The following is a 16,424-nucleotide window of genomic DNA, read 5'->3' as shown; positions in this document are numbered from 1 at the left end:
TGAGCTTTTCCCAACCCTACAGCATCCTTTTTGAGGTGTGGCAGCTAGAACTGTGCACAGTGTTTCAAATGCGGTCTCACCATAGATTTGTATGGCATTATGGTATTGTCCCTAAGGCTGTCAAATTATCTCCCTTGGAAGTCAAGACCTGTGAGGCAGGCTACAATCCTAATCCCTCACTGGCTGGCGTGGGGATTGATGGGGTAACACAGCCAGCACTGTATGCTCCTCAGCCCTACCAATTTGACTGGCCAGGGCAGAAAGGGGTGGGTAGGTAAGAAAATGCCCCTTCACTGTCCGAACTTCTAGGCAGGCGTAATGGAGAGGCTTAGATTGAGTCTAATTGCTGTCATGTGATAGCAGGACCCAGCAGAGCCTATAGCAGCCAAGTCCCCCTCCCCAAATGCTCCATTTCAAGACTTTTCATTGACAGAGATATCACCAGTGGTAGCTTCTGCTTTCCATTTGGGTGGCTGCATTGGTGTGTTCCTTGCTGGTGGGGGCTTCTCTTCTGATAGAGCCAGGCAGGACTGGACACCTCCTCCAGCATGGTAGATCTGGGGTGTAGATTGCTCTTCCTGTCAGTTTGCTAGCTGGAACTGTCTATCTGTCACTGGGTGAAAATTGGGGTCATGGGATAGGGGAAGCTTCCACTTGCATGTTATTATTGAGGTACAGTAGCAGAGGGCAATTCAGTCAGCACCATACAACCATGTGGTTGCAGACAGGGTATCCGTGGCATAGCTTCAGTGCCACTTCTTACCTGTTACAAGATAGGACCAGCTTTCATCTTCCTCTTTGATCGACTCACATCCGTCATGGGTAGCTTTCCACAGAGAATCATTTCACTAGCCACTGCTCTTTATGAACTTTCAAAGCAGCTGTGAATCCCTTTTTCCACTTATTTATTTATTTAGCATATTTGTTATGCACCCTTCACCCAATGGTCACAGGGTGAGCTACGTGTAGCAATAAAGCAGTAACTTAACAATATCATATGTACAATATTAACATGTACATAGAACATTCTTAACAGCCTAAAAAAACAGCTGCTCTGTTGTTCTGCTGGCTTCTGAATTATTTTAAATTTCTTGTTTGCTTTAAAAAGTATGCTAGTCTCATTTTATTGTGGTTTTATGTTGTGTTGTGGTACTTTTACATAAACTGCTTTGAGCCAAGGAAATGCAATATTTAAATATTTTAAATAAACAAGTAGAGTAGGTTAAAGAACAGGCCATTTATAATTTGAGGCCAAGAATATGTGTATTGGGGTGTTCCTCGCTGGTGGGGGGCTTCTCTTCTGTACTTCAACTGCAGAAACAGAACCAACCTGGCAAAGCCTAATGCAAAAGGTGTAGGCTGAATTTACTGCTCCAGTTTTCAAGGCACCTCTAGCTTGTGCTTCTCAACCACACTCATCCAGCCATTGAAGTTGACTCTAGTTCCCTCTGTAAAACCTTTTGTTGTGCCCTTTCAGCTCTTGCCAAAATGGCATTGTCTCACACAATGTGCTCAGTGAATTGTAGCATTTTTGGCTTAAACATGAGCCCTGGTGATTGATAGTAATCATCCACCCTTAATTCCAAAGAATTAGTTTGGATTAACTCTCGAGAGAATTTCCCCCCTCTATTGGCTGATGTTAGCAAGTGACATTGGGGATTTTTGAAGCACCTGAAGATTTTACTGTTACTAGGTGCTGAAGGTTTTTAATAGAAGCCAAAAATAAATTTGCTGATGAGTAAGATAAACTTGCATTCTCACCGTAATATTGAAAACAGTTGATTGGTCAGTTGGTATGTGTTGCTGCAAGTTAAAAGGTATAGAAAAATGAAATTATATCTTTAATGTTGTTCATTCTAAGGCAAAGAGGCAGTGAAGTGAACATTACATAAAAATACTACATTACTTGTCCATATTGACCTATTTGAGGCACATTTTTAATGGTATTTGATTTGTAGACATCAAAGTCAGGACCTTTTTAAAGATGGTACACAATTTAAGGAATCTGTCACCTGGGTGAAGTTTCCTCTGTCCCCATCTTAGTTACATGTCAATAGCTTTTAAATATTTGATCTGTACTGCTTTAACTATTGTTTTATGCTGGTTGCTGTGTAGGATGTGTGTGTATTCTTGGTTTCTATATTTTTACTTCTGGATATGAAAGCCACTCTGATTACTTGTTTAAACAATATAACAATAACCTGAAATTAATTAAATACATACCATGTTAACAAAAAAAAAAAAAACAATACAACCCCCACCTGCTGCCCACAGGACACCATAAAGAAGTACCTGGTCCTTTTCCACCACTCCTCCTTCAGGGTCTTCTGTGCTGTTCTCCATGTGCCCCTGAAACTGCTCTTTTAAATAAAGGAAGTACAATGTACAAAATAATAAATATGCACCTGTTGTTTTAATGATAGAGGTGTGCATTTTTAAAACGTGGCAATCTGTATTATGGCTCTAAAATGGATTAGTAAGAATTGGAAATGAAACTTTGGAACAGTAGATCACACACACCACAACCACTGTAATGTATTTGTGGCAAGTGAACAGTAAACAAAACAATTTCCTTAATTATTATTGCATTTGAGTCTATGTTGTTTAATTGTTGCCAAATCCTTCCTTTGCACTAAATTCCCAACGCCTCAGTATCATTGTGCCTCCATTATACTCCTCTGTCCTTATATCAGGGCAAAAAGGTCTTAGTTTCACATATTCACTCATAGGACCTAAACTGGTTGTGACTGACCAGGAATGAGACCTTGGGGTCATCGTAGATAGCTCAAGAATGATGTCAACCCAGCAGCTGTGAAAAGGGCAAATTTCCATGCAAAGAAACCTTAGAAAAGGAATGAAAAATAAACCTGTGCCAATATAACAACGTTGTTATACAAATCTACATTTTGGAATACTGTGTACGGTTCTGGTCACATAACATTAAAAAGGGATTTTGTAGAGTTGGAAGAAGGTTCAGAAAAAGGCAACCAAAATGATCAAGGGAATGAAGCAATGCCCCTGTGAGGAAAGCTTTGAGACGTTTCAGTTTAGAGAAAAGACGAGTAAGAGGCAACATGTTGTTGTTTAGTCGTTTAGTCGTTTAGTCGTGTCCGACTCTTCGTGACCCCATGGACCAGAGCACACCAGGCACTCCTATCTTCCACTGCCTCCTGCAGTTTGGTCAGACTCATGTTTGTAGCTTCGAGAACACTGTCCAACCATCTCGTCCTCTGTCGTCCCCTTCTCCTTGTGCCCTCCATCTTTCCCAACATCAGGGTCTTTTCCAGGGAGTCTTCTCTTCTCATGAGGTGGCCAAAGTATTGGAGCCTCAGCTTCACAATCTGTCCTTCCAGTGAGCACTCAGGGCTGATTTCCTGAAGAATGGATACGTCTGATCTTCTTGCAGTCCATGGGACTCTCAAGAGTCTCCTCCAGCACCATAATTCAAAAGCATCAATTCTTCGGCAATCAGCCTTCTTTATGGTCCAGCTCTGACTTCCATACATCACTACTGGGAAAACCATGGCTTTAACTATATGGACCTTTGTTGGCAAGGTGATGTCTCTGCTTTTTAAGATGCTGTCTAGGTTTGTCATCGCCTTTCTCCCAAGGAGCAGGCGTCTTTTAATTTTGTGACTGCTGTCACCATCTGCAGTGATCATGGAGCCCAAGAAAGTAAAATCTCTCACTGCCTCCATTTCTTCCCCTTCTATTTGCCAGGAGGTGATGGGCCCAGTGGCCATGATCTTCGTTTTTTTGATGTTGAGCTTCAGACCATATTTTGCGCTCTCCTCTTTCACCCTCATTAAGAGGTTCTTTAATTCCTCCTCACTTTCTGCCATCAAGGTTGTGTCATCTGCATATCTGAGGTAAGAGGCAACATGGTACCAGTCTATATAACATCATGCATGGAATGGAGAACATGGATAGAGAAAAGTTTTTCTCCTCGTGACACTAGAATTCACAGACATCCAATGAAGCTGAAGATTCAGGAAAGGGGCATAGTTAAATTATGGAACTTGCTCACACAAAAGGCTACCAACTTCGATGACTTTAAAACATGATTAGACGCACTCATGGAGGACAGAGCTATCAGTGGCTTATGCTGTGTTCTTCCTCCACGGTTTGAGGCATTATTCTTCTGAATACCGAATGCTGGAAACCACAGGTGAGGAGAGTCCTGTTGTCCTCAGGTCCTGCCTGTGGGTTTCCCACAGGCACCTGGCTGGCCGCTGTGAGGAGAGGATGTTGGACTGGATGGCCCACTGGCCAGATATAGAGGGCTCTCCTTATGCTCTTAGGTGCTGCTGCTTGTCCTTGCACATGTTGCTCTTTAAAGTATTGCTGAGCAGATGCACACCTCTCATATTAGTTCAAATATGTTTAAAAATGCAGTGGAAATATATCTGGACTTTGCAGAATTTGGTAAATGTATGTTTTGCCATTGAATCTTCAGTAAAAGACAATGGTAGAGCACTGAAGCTGTTCAGGGAATCTCTGCTGTGGTCAAAATGGAGCTTATTACTGGGAAATGGTGGGTATCACCTCCTGCTCAGATTTTCCTGGCCAAAGGTGTGGGGACCGTTCCTGAAGTGGCTTATAGGAAAAGAATGGCTGAGCAATCCCCCAAATGGAACATGATGCGGGGAGAAAACCCCAGAATGAAAACAAAATTAAAGCCTGATATATGATGAATGCATTTCCTCTGCAATAGCCTGTCTGGTGTTAACTTTTGAAGCAGGGTTAGTTAGAATCTAACCATAGTGGTTTTCAATATTTTTATTACTATTTTTTTACATCCATACCCCACTTTTCAGACTTTTGTGGTCTCAGTTTTAAAAAAAACTTTAGAATGTTCAAACTCACAGTTCTATTTAAAGAATAGTTGCATTTCACATTCAGCAATGTTTGTTGTGGGTGTGAAATGGAAACCAGTGCACCACTGTGCACACTAACATTTTTTGTATATAGGCTGCCCCAAAATCTCTCCAAAAGGCAAAATATGGTAAGGCAGGGCAAGAGTTATTTAACAGAGATAGAATCATGATTGATCCTGATAAAGTGGGACACTTAGATATGTTCCGTAACCAGCCATAATGGGGTGTGTTCATTTCAATTCCAAGAATGATGAACCTGCCAGCTTACCCCCTTTGAGCAGAAGACAGAGAGGCTTGTCTTTAGAATTAATCATCCCTCTTCCTTGAAGCCTTGAAAATCGATATCTCATTTTTGCCTTTGTTCTGGTCAGTTTCAGCTTCTCCGCAGCTTCATAAGTAAAGTTATCCATTAAAGTAAACTGGATAAAGCTATCAAGTACTGAGCTGAACTTGCTAGGTTAGTGGTTTTGAAACATGGAAACTCATAAGGGATTCCTTAATGAACAGACTGATAACAGCAGACAAACATGTACAAGCTTGCACGCTAGTATTCATGTTCTGTAATGAGCAGCTGGAGGAGAAAGTTGTTTGCGTTCTGTGAAACAGTTTAAATGGGTCACTGGAAATGCTCAATGGACCACGCACCTTAGAAGATGATGCCCAAACCCTCCGCCGATGTGCAAGGATTCTTCATGTGACTCAATGTGGAAAGGGCTGGGTGAAGCCAGGAAGTTTTATAACGCGTCTTCTTGGGAGTTGTGAACCTTTTCAGGTTGTTTTAATTAAGAGAGTTTTCTCGATTACATCAGAACTATCTAGCAGATGCAAAATCTTTCAATCAGCTATCTAGCTGCTAAGGCTTGGCAGCATTTTTTTAAAAAACATCATCCTTTCTACAAATCAGTCTCAGCAAGGGTATATACATGAGAACATACAAACAGAAGAATAATGTTTTTCAGTGCTGCTTGAAGGCCTGTGCATACTTTTTCCTTTCAGCGTATTTAGGAATAAGATCTGAATGAATGGACATACTAAAATAGCTGCACTGGTTTCATTGTCTTGATTATGGTTGATCTCATATGTCAATCGCAGAGGACACACAGAATCTAGAAAGTATCTAAATTTTCATCTTCTGGATTTCCAGCATACCTGATTTCTTTCCTTTAAAAAATCAATTTTATTAAAGGTTTTCAACCTAATGTACCATAAAATTCAAATTAAACTAAAGAGAATAAAACAACCCCAATATATCAAACAGAAAAAACTAAAGAAAAAGTAAAATGCATTAATAATAATACTCAAATGATCCTCATGAAACACAAAATTATAAATATATGTAGCACTCAGTATACCTGATTTATGAATTGCTTCTCTTCTGCAACATTTTGTAAAATCCTGTACAAATGATAGCAGTTGAGGACTAATAATAGTTTGGATGGGAAGGTGAATTTTGCCAAATCTGTCTTACCATGAAGCCCCCAGCACCACCATCCACTGACTCTGGTCCTGGGAGTTGGGGAACCCTCCAGAATACAGTGGTACCTCGGGTTACAGATGCTTCAGGTTACAGACGCTTCAGGTTACAGACTCCGCTAACCCAGAAATAGTACCTCGGGTTAAGAAATTTGCTTCAGGATGAGAAAAGCGCGGCGGCAGCAGGAGGCCCCATTAGCTAAAGTGGTACCTCAGATTAAGAACAGTTTCAGGTTAAGAACGGACCTCCGGAACGAATCAAGTTCTTAACCTGAGGTACCACTGTATTGTGGGACATGGTGATGGGGGCTGCTGGGGGAAACAGGGGAAACCACCTTCTCATCTCCTCTGCCAGCAAGCTCCTTCTGCTGATTCAGAAGGACATTTCCATCCAAGGCACAAGTCAGTTCCATGGCAAAGAGTTCCTTTCACCAACACCAGCTGCATTTCTTCCTGGGCCAGGGATAGTAGTAGTAATAGTAGTAGTAGTAGTAATTAATATTATTTATTTATTCCACACCCATCTTGCTGGGTTTCCCCAGCCACTCTGGGGGGCTCCCAACAGAATATTAAAAACATGATAAAATATCAAACATTAAAAACTTCCCTAAACAGGGCTGCCTTCAGATGTCTTCTAAAAGTCAGATAGTTGTTTATTTCCTTGACATCTGATTGGAGGGTGTTCCACAGGGCAGGCGCCACTACTGAGAAGGCCCTCTGCCTGGTTCCCTGTAACCTCACTTCTCGCAGTGAGGGAACCGCCAGAAGGCCCTCAGCACTGAACCTTAGTTTCTGGGCTGAACAATGGGGGTGGAGACGCTCCTTTGGGTATACTGAGCCGAGGCCGCTTAGGGCTTTAAAGGTCAGCACCAACACTTTGAATTGTGCTCGGAAACGTACTTGGAACCAATGTAAGTCTTTCAGGACCAGTGTTATATGGTCTTGGCAGCCACTCCCAGTTACCAGTCTAGCTGTCAGTCTAGCTTAGTCGCAGTGGTCCATGCCCTGGTAGCTTCACAGCTGGATCTCTGCAATGTGTTTTATATAAGTCTGCCTGTGGGCTTGGATTGTGAGTTGCAGCAGGTACAGAAAGCAACAGTAAAGTTGGTGGCTACCCACAAACATAACACCAGTTCTGGAGGAACTGCACTGTCAGTTAGCTACCAAGTTCAGTGTGTTACATTGACATGTAAAGTCCTATATGACATAGGACCTACAGTAGGTGTTTGCTCGGCTTCCTAGCCCGGTATTTGAGATTGGGTGGACATTAAAAACCCTTGTAGAAATATTTTCCTCTACTCAGGCATTTGGTTAGTTGAGTGGAGATGTTTTGTCACTCTCATGGTGCTGTAAAGTAAGTTTGATTTATTGCTGTTGCAGCTTGATTTATTTATTTATTGTTGTTTTATTTCATTATGTTTTTATGTTGTGCCTTGCTGTGGGAATTTAATGAGCAGTGGGTTCTAAATTACCTAAACGCAGCACAGCTCTAAATTACCTAAACACAGCAAAGTGTTTAGGTACTTTGAATTTGGTTTTAAAAATACTGAAAAAAAACACTCAGAAGATTTTTGTATAAAAGTAGATGATATGACTTCTGTATTATGAAAGTGAGTTACTACCATTTGTTTTAAATGTAGCAAGAATGACAGACTTATTATGTCCCAGTTTGTTCCTATTGTTTGGTAATGAATCCGTGTTTCATTTTACACATTCAGTGGGATAATGCGTAATTGCAAATTAACATGTGACAAACATAATGCTTGAACTCATGATGAGCCATTCTAATATTCACATCCCTTAACGCCTTGAGAAAATGGGGTTATTGCTTAATTAAGTTACACCCATTGTTATTGATGCGTTGAAGATTACTATTGAGGACTTTGTATGTACTAAGGAACAAATCTGCCGAAAGCATTAACACTGAATACAATTTTTTTTTAAGTGGGTAATTTGGCTCAAAGGGAGAGGCTGCATGGTGAAATTAAGCAGATGAAAATTTAATGAACTCAGAGTTGTATTTGATGTAGCGCTATGGCAAAGGTTCCATTGGTGCAAGGATTTTCCTTGCAAAACAGAACCTTCTCCCCCCTCCCTCCTTAAATCTGCTGTGGGGATCCCCAAATCCTCCTGAGCAGATCTGGGAATCATGTGGGCCGAGGAGAGGAGGATGTTCTCATTGCACTATCAAGAATCTTTGTGCTGCCTTCCACTAATGCAACAATCTCATTGAATTTGGCCCTCATTGCCTTAGGCTGTGTACAAAGCACTAAGCAAAATACTCAGGAGCTTGTAGTACAGAATACCAGACACGCCAAGTGTCCCTATTTTCCAGGGGCAATCCCAGATTTAAAGAAGTCATCCCAATTTCTTATTTGATCCCAGAATGGCCCACTTTTCCTTAGGATGTCCCTTTTTTCATGAGAGAAATGTTGGAGGGTATGGAGTTATGCAACCCCTGAACCACTATACAACCTTTAGAAAACACTTGACAAGGCAGCACTGTATAGGGAAGTTTTTTAATGTTTAATGTTTATTATGTTTTTATGTATGATGGAAGCAGCCTGGGACAGCCCAGTGAGATGGGTGGGTATAGATAGTAAAATTATTATGGTTTGTTGAGACAGAGGCACTCTTCCCTTTTGTAGCTCATGTTCAAATGTTTCTTCCTTAATAACCAGCAATGAGCTAAATCTAATGGCTTTTTGCTTATATAAACTACCATAAAAGTTGTCTAAACTGCCCTAAAAGTGAATTTTTAGCTTTTTATGCCACTGGGGATTTAATAATGAAATTCTGTTCTATTAACCCTATTGATTTTCAGTTACCTTATGTAACTGTGATTTGTGGTGTAATATGCAAGGATTTGAGAGGTTATATTGCTTTGAGGTTTGACTAACTAGATCCTAAACTGTTTCTAATCTAATATTGTAAATGTCACTGTCATTTTTAATAGAGGATGTGCTGTTTATTCTGGGAGAGTGTGAAGCCATAAAAAAAAACCAATTACTTGCTGAGCCAGCAATCCTAGGGCGTGCCCATTTGAACAGCAATAAATAATTTTTGGTAGTTTCCTGTGGAAGTTGAGTGGAACTTTGGCTTGGCTTCCTTCTCAGAGGTTTGGCCAACCACTCCTGAGATGCAGTGGTCATGTGATTGTGCTGCCACTGCATCTAAGAAGCGTTCATCTTGCTGCTTGCAAAAGTACCTCCAATAGGGAAGTTGACCGTGAGTTTTCACTCTGTAGGCATGAGGGCAGCGTGGCAGTCTTGGTTTCCCCCCCTGCCCTCCAAAAAGGAAGAAAGTAAGCTTTCAGGCAATGAAGAGGTGGAGGAGGGGTTCAGCTCTTCCCACCCATTCTCTGCAATGGACCTCAAGTCATTGTTAAAGAAGGCCTTATCTTTGCAGATCTCTTCTGTGGGGAGGGGATAGCATTCCCCAAACGCAAGTCCCTCATGATGAGGTTTCCTTTTCCAGAGAACTTTAATTTTTTGTTAGTGTGGGGGATGCCTGGAGCCCCCAAAGCTTCCCACTCCTTGCTCAGGTGCCTTTATCTCTATGATAAAACGGAGGAAGATTTCTTGAAGGTCAGAAAAACTCTTGCATGATCTCACTCTAACATTACAATAGTGATTTATGTAAGTTCAGAATGTTGTGGAAGGTTTTAACACCTGAAATGTGCTTTGATTCTAGGACTAATCCGGCATGTAGAGCAGCAGTGTGGACTATAGGAGAGCTACAACAACACTTGTATAGGAAACATCCCTTTGCTTCGTAAGTTTCCTTAATCTGTTTGGTAGTCTTTCTAATTGTTGTTGAACTGCTTTTTCATCTGGCGTAGGCTTCAGTTCATTAAATATTTTTGTCTGTTCAAACCCTCTTTGGCTGCATTGGTAGAGTGTATTAATCCAGTTAATTTCTTCAGGAATAGTTTTGAAGTAATTTCATTCCACATGTCTAGAGCACCATATGTGATCCCTAGTCAACAGGGAGTGATGAATGTGAATAGAATTATAAAAAGGGTTTACAGATAAGAAGATGCTTATATTCAAGAGATTTTACATGCTGAATATTTCTTACATGACAACAGAATCCCCTGTCCTGGCAGCCTGGGGTGTCAGAATGAATTATTCACTTCATTAGTGGGCATGGACTTCAGGCAGACCTATAGAGGTCTGACTGAGTCATAAACTCTGCCTATGGAAGAAATGACATTTGCATTTTGATGAAATTTCAGATGAGCAACAGGGAAAAAATTGTTTTGAACAAGTCACCATTTTAGATTGGCGTGTTGATAAGGCTATAATGCATGTATCACACACACACCCAAAAGGAGAAAGAAAAAACACATAACAATATTATTATTGTTTTAACATGTTGATGTTTACTGTCCTGGGCTTCTTTGGGAGGAAGGGTGGGATGCAAATGTAATTAATTAATAAATATTTTAATTATTAAAAAGCAAAAATTATATGAAAAAGGGTTCTTTCTGCAGATATAGTTTCTGTGAGATTCCATTTACTGAATATGGGGCCCCAGCTTTTTGAGACCCATGGGCACACATGGGATTTTTAAAAGGAGAGGAAGAGGGGGAGATGTGGACAACACCACAAAATTGCTGTTTCGGGAGGCTTTGCCAATAGCAACGTGTTGGCAGTAACCCTGCTTGCTCACACTATGTGTGCTTCTTGGGTGCTGGAAGGGATGCAGACAGGCTGGGAGGGAAAGAAAGAAAGAAAGAAAGAAAGAAAGAAAGAAAGAAAGAAAGAAACTACAAAGATCCCCCCCAGAGAAGATGGAGAAGGGAGCCGCCCCCCTAATAAAGACCCCAGAGAGGGAGGAAGCAAGTGTATTATCAGACATCCAGAGAGGAGGTGGCAGCAAACAAGCCAACAGACCTCTCAGAGATGAGGAGGAGGAGGACCAATTTCCTCCAGCAAATTCCCAGAGGGGAATGAAAAACAAATACTGAATCTTTCCACCTGCCCCTTCCCACAACTGGCAAAATGAGATTCAGGAAGGAATACAGAGGCTTTCAGGGTGCTGAGGGGCAGGGCTTCACAGGTACCATTGTACCCCTGGGTGCTCTGCACCCACTGGTATTACTATGTTTGGTGCAGCAACTTTACTGGCCAAAATTCATGTAATACTGGTCTCTTGTGCCCATGTCGCTCGTATTGCATCCAGTATGTGCTCCCACCTTTGAAGTTGCCTCAATATGTCTTCCTAGCTGTATTCAGAAGAATGAACATTTTCAACATACTCGAAAAAGAAATTTCAGGACTTCAGTGAAATGCGAATGCCTCTGCAGCTTGTCTTCACCATTGTGCTACTTGATAGATGAAGGAGTGGTGTTTGCAGATAACCAGGAATTTCTGGTTCTTGGCATGCAGGTAAAAAGCCAGATGATATATGCATAAAATTAATTTAATGAACTAGATTTGTACTTGCCAGTAAAGGTTAGTATGTATACATTTGCATGCTTCATAGGGGTTGGAAAGGCAAATGCTGAATTGACAAATATTTACAAATTTGGTGCTTAAGGTATGTCCATAGGCTAAGCCAGCTTCTTATGGACTAGTGTTAAAGAAACTAGCACCCTCCAGAATATGTTAACCATTTTAATCTGCTTTATGCAGTATCTGCTATGGGGGATTTTCCAACTTCTTCTTTGAGGAACTGCCTGAGGACAGAGGTGTGCGTGGGAAGGGGAAATAGGGCAGGCTTTTAGAAATGCAGAGTGGTTACAAAGACACCCAGAAAAGCTTATTAAGATAACATCCAAATGTAGTCATATGAAACTTAAAACCCTCAAATTAACAGATTATGCATTTGATACAAAGCATCCTTACATTATTGTTGGTCATTCATCCCACTTTTCCCTACTCCGGCAGGCAGTGTCTTTCCAGGGTCAGAGCCAGAGGTCTTTTCCTGATAGGTCTCCAGAGGTCCTTTTTAGGATCCCTTACATTTTAGATGCTAGGGTCTGAGGTGTGTGCTCTGCTCCCTGAGCTATACAGTCATACCTCATGTTATGTACGCTTCATGTTACGTTCTTTCAGGTTGTGTCCCGCGGCGAAACCTGGGAAAGGGTTGCTTCCGGGTTTCACCGCTCGCGCATGTGCAGAAGCGCAAAATGACGTCACGTGCGTGTGCAGAAGCGGCGAATCGCAACCCGCATGTGCGCAGACGCGCCATTGTGGGTTGCGCTCTTTTCATGTTGCGAATGGGCCTCCATTCTGGCGGGAATCAGTGTACTGAAATAGTCCTTTCCAGTGTAAGGAGGTGGGCTAAGGTTTCTAAGTCAAGAAGATAAAACAAGGACACCGGGAAGCTGAACAAGGACAGAATTTAATGTGATTGGCCCCTGTGAGGAACAGGATATTGGGCTACATAGCCCTTTGGTCTGATCCATCAGGATAGGAAGGGAGATTAGGGGATTAGGGAACCTCAGCGGAAGTTTGCAGGGTCAAGAAGAGGAATGAGTGTGAAGGATGAGCAAAAGTCTGTAAACTGCATTCCCGTAGATGACTTGGTGTGCTTTGAATGGGAAGTGGATGTAGTGGCAAGGGGGTGGGGGTGGGAGAGAACCAATCATGGTGAGGGGAAATGAAGGGAGAAAAGCAGCCAATAAAGTTATCTGGGCCCTGGACATTCACTAAGCTCAGCAGAGGAGCAACAATTCCTGGAACAGGATTCCAGGTTAGCTTTTAAGAAGTCCAAGATTTGAGTCCACCCTTCACTGCTGGTTCTGACACTAGGATATAGCTAGGGTATAGCTAAGGTAAGCTTTTCATTTAGTTACTCAAGTCTGTGCTTCTAATGGATGGTGATGAGCTTGTATTCATTTTATATATTTATATTCATTAGGGTGTATTTCACAGCTTGTAGGTTGATCCTTTCAAGCCAAATAAGCATTAATAATGATATTTGTGGTTTTGGTATTCTTTTATCAGTAATAATAATAATAATTTGTCGTGGTAAATTATGAAAACATTAAAAAAAAACCACGACCTCAGAAAACAGTCAAGAGATGTTGTGTAAAACCCAGTAAGAAACAGTCAGTTATAGTCAGCATTTTGAAAAGTAAGATTACTTGTATGCTTCTGTTATACTCTCACATGAAAACCAGACTTCCACACAAAATGCATCTCTAGCTGTTTGGCTACATAACACATATGTTCAAGAACAATTTCACAGATTGCTGACCCTGAAATCTGAAACATGAATGCTACAGCAGTTTGCAACAAAGCATTAAAAAACCTTGTATAACTTGTTTCATTATGGAGTGATTTAGCACCTGAAACTTTGTTAGTTTGTAGATCTAATAGTTAAAATGAAACAGGTTGAGTACAGAAAGTACAGTAATTGCAATTATCTTACTGGCAACCTGTCACTGTGCTCTAAAAATCTGCCTGATAGTTAAGAAATTTAGAAATTTGATAGTGGACAGATTATGGGAAAAAACATCTCAGAGCATAATTCACACAGTGCCCTCCCCACCCCCTGCATGTGAAGCTGCACCTGGGGGAGGGGATCAGCATAGGTCTCAATGAGATTATTTTCCATCTCTCTTTTACTTTACAAGCTTAAGTGTACATAGATTTCCATGCCTCGGTCATCAATGAGAATAGGAGGCCAGTAATTCACCCATCCTCCTCCTTCCCACTGCACCACCCTGCAAAATACAGTGGTACCTCGGGTTAAGTACTTAATTTGTTCCAGAGGTCCGTTCTTAACCTGAAGCTGTTCTTAACCTAAAGCACCACTTTAGCTAATGGGGTCTCCTGCTGCTGCCGTGCCGCCGGAGCACGATTTCTGTTCTCATCCTGAAGCAAAATTCTTAACCTGAGGTACTATTTCTGGGTTAGCGGAGTCTGTAACCTGAAGCGTATGTAACCCGAGGTACCACTGTATTCAAGTCTCATGGAAGCTGTCTAGTCTTTATTTATTTATTAGAACAGAGCAATAAGTAATGTCCTGGGATCTCCATGTCTTTGACTTTATAGGCACACTCTAATATTATGGCATTCTGGGGGAAAGCTGTGGGTGTTTGTAGGTGTGGGTGTTGATGGATAGTGTATGTATGTGTGTCAGATTTTTCATCTCATTGAACCTAATGAGCCATCGTTCAGCCTGGACACCAAGATCCAGCACCGAGGGTCTTCTGTTTGTTCCCTCACTGCGAGAAGTGAAGCTACAGGGAACCAGGGACAGGGCCTTCTCGGTACTGGTGCCCATCTTGTGTAAGACCTTCCCATAAGATGTCAAGGAGATGAGTAACTATATAACCTTTTGAAGCATAGCTGTCAGCATTTCCCTTTTTTAAAGGGAAATTACCTTATTCCGAATAGGATTCCTCGCAAGAAAAGGGGAAAGCTATGTTTAGAAGACATCTGAAGGCAGCCCTGTATAGGGAAATTTTTAAGGTTTAATGTTTTGTTACGTTTTATATATATGTTAGAAGCCGCCCAGAGTGGGTAGGGCAACCCAGTCAGATGGGCAGCGTACAAATAATAAATTACTATTATTATTAAAGGATGGACGAATTCTATTTCTCCACACATCAGTACAGAATTTGGTTTATTATGAAATGACTGCTTATACAGATCCAGTAAGTATGCTTTTTTCTAATCTTACTTTTCTCAACAATATGTAAAAATGTTTTTTTTAGTTTAAATATAACCCTTTTTAATATACTGCATATTTTTGAGAACTGACGGCATTGTGATAAGATCATCACGTTACATTAATTGGACCAAAAAGGCTGCTACAAGAAGTGTCCTACATGTATTATCTTGAACTGCTAATTGTCCTCCGCATAGCATATATTTTAAAGGGTGAGGCACACCACGTGCACTTAATTACCATAATCTAGTTGTTCCATGTTTGCACAAAATTTCCTCTAGGCAGGGCAAAGCTGGGAGCAGAAAGGCATGCCCCTTTCCACACAAATTATCCAACTAATTCCTTAGTTATGCAAAGACTATCCACTGAGGCCCATCAGTGCTAACCCTCTCAGCAAAAGGGAATTCTGGCAGGCTAAGCTTGTCCAACCAGTTTGAATCATTATAGAACCGCAGTCTTAGGAAGCAGGGTTCATGAGAGATCATCCAGAGCAACATATCTCATTAAAATGTTAAAGATTAATATGAAACATTATTGTGAAACCTAAACATACCAGCACCTTTCCAAAGCGTATATGAAAATGTGCTCTAAGTGGCCCGCTGATTTGGTTTTTTTAATTTTTAATTTTATCCATTCAGGAACTGCTATTTTAAAATATAAACATCAATTGGTTTAGGTGGTCCATTTAAGACACGATGTGGCCCATCAGCAGCTAATAATTATGTGCCAGAGCCCAAGATGCAAACTGATACACTTCAGAAGCTTACCTGGTCTGGAGCTCATGTCGCAAGTGAACACAGCAAACGATACCATTGTTTTTACAAGGCTTGTGAGTAACGAGAACAATTGAGTGCAAGTGTGAGAATATGTCTGTGTGACACATTAATGGAAATGCTAGAGTTATTGTGCTGTGTCAAGCTGCAGTTGCTGCAAAAACTACTGCTGCATGGTTGCTCTCTGGGGCAACCTATCAACAAATGTGAAACCTTTGTTGAATGGATTGCAATAGCTGCCAATTTGCTACCAACCTAGATTCAATGTTTTACTACTAGTGTATATAGCCCCATACCTCTCATCCTACAGCCTATCCCAGTCACTTAGGTTTGTGGTTGAAAATCTGTTGCTGATGTGCCCCCCACACAAGGTAAGAACTGTTGTAACTTGAGCACTTGCTTTACGCATTGTGGCACCAGTTGCCTGAAATCCTCTTCCCTTAGAAATGAAACAAGCCCCAACTTGGTTGCGTTTTTGACTTCTGTTGAAAACTTCTTTTCTCCCTTGCCTTCCCAAGGTAGCCTATTTTATCTCTCCAGTTTTTAATCCTTGTTGAATTTTATGTTTTAATACTGTTTTGTGACTTGTTTTGTTTTATTCTACTTCTGTGGTCACTTTTTATGCTGGCTTATTGCTTATCTATACTATATTCTGTATTTTTACATTGTATCA

General features: G+C 41.1%; 1 protein-coding gene across 4 annotated transcripts in view; it reads left to right on the top strand.

Moving 5' to 3' along the window:
• The window catches only part of LOC310757551 (uncharacterized protein), a 79,961-nt gene that overhangs the window by 20,494 nt on the left and 43,043 nt on the right, over window positions 1-16,424 (top strand). For all 4 annotated transcript variants that reach the window (XM_083602761.1, XM_083602758.1, XM_083602759.1 and 1 more), the window contains 4 exons: window positions 10,044-10,124; window positions 11,581-11,743; window positions 14,890-14,964; window positions 15,655-15,807. In XM_083602761.1, the coding sequence (XP_083458887.1) occupies window positions 10,044-10,124; window positions 11,581-11,743; window positions 14,890-14,964; window positions 15,655-15,807 (472 nt within the window). The remainder of the gene's footprint in view (window positions 1-10,043; window positions 10,125-11,580; window positions 11,744-14,889; window positions 14,965-15,654; window positions 15,808-16,424) is intronic.

The sequence above is a fragment of the Podarcis filfolensis genome (genome assembly GCF_964270895.1).
Source record: "Podarcis filfolensis genome assembly, chromosome: 2".
In the NCBI taxonomy this organism is placed as follows: Eukaryota; Metazoa; Chordata; class Lepidosauria; order Squamata; family Lacertidae; genus Podarcis; species Podarcis filfolensis.
Note: the sequence above shows the minus strand (reverse complement) of the source record. Positions and strands in the feature narration are given on the sequence as shown.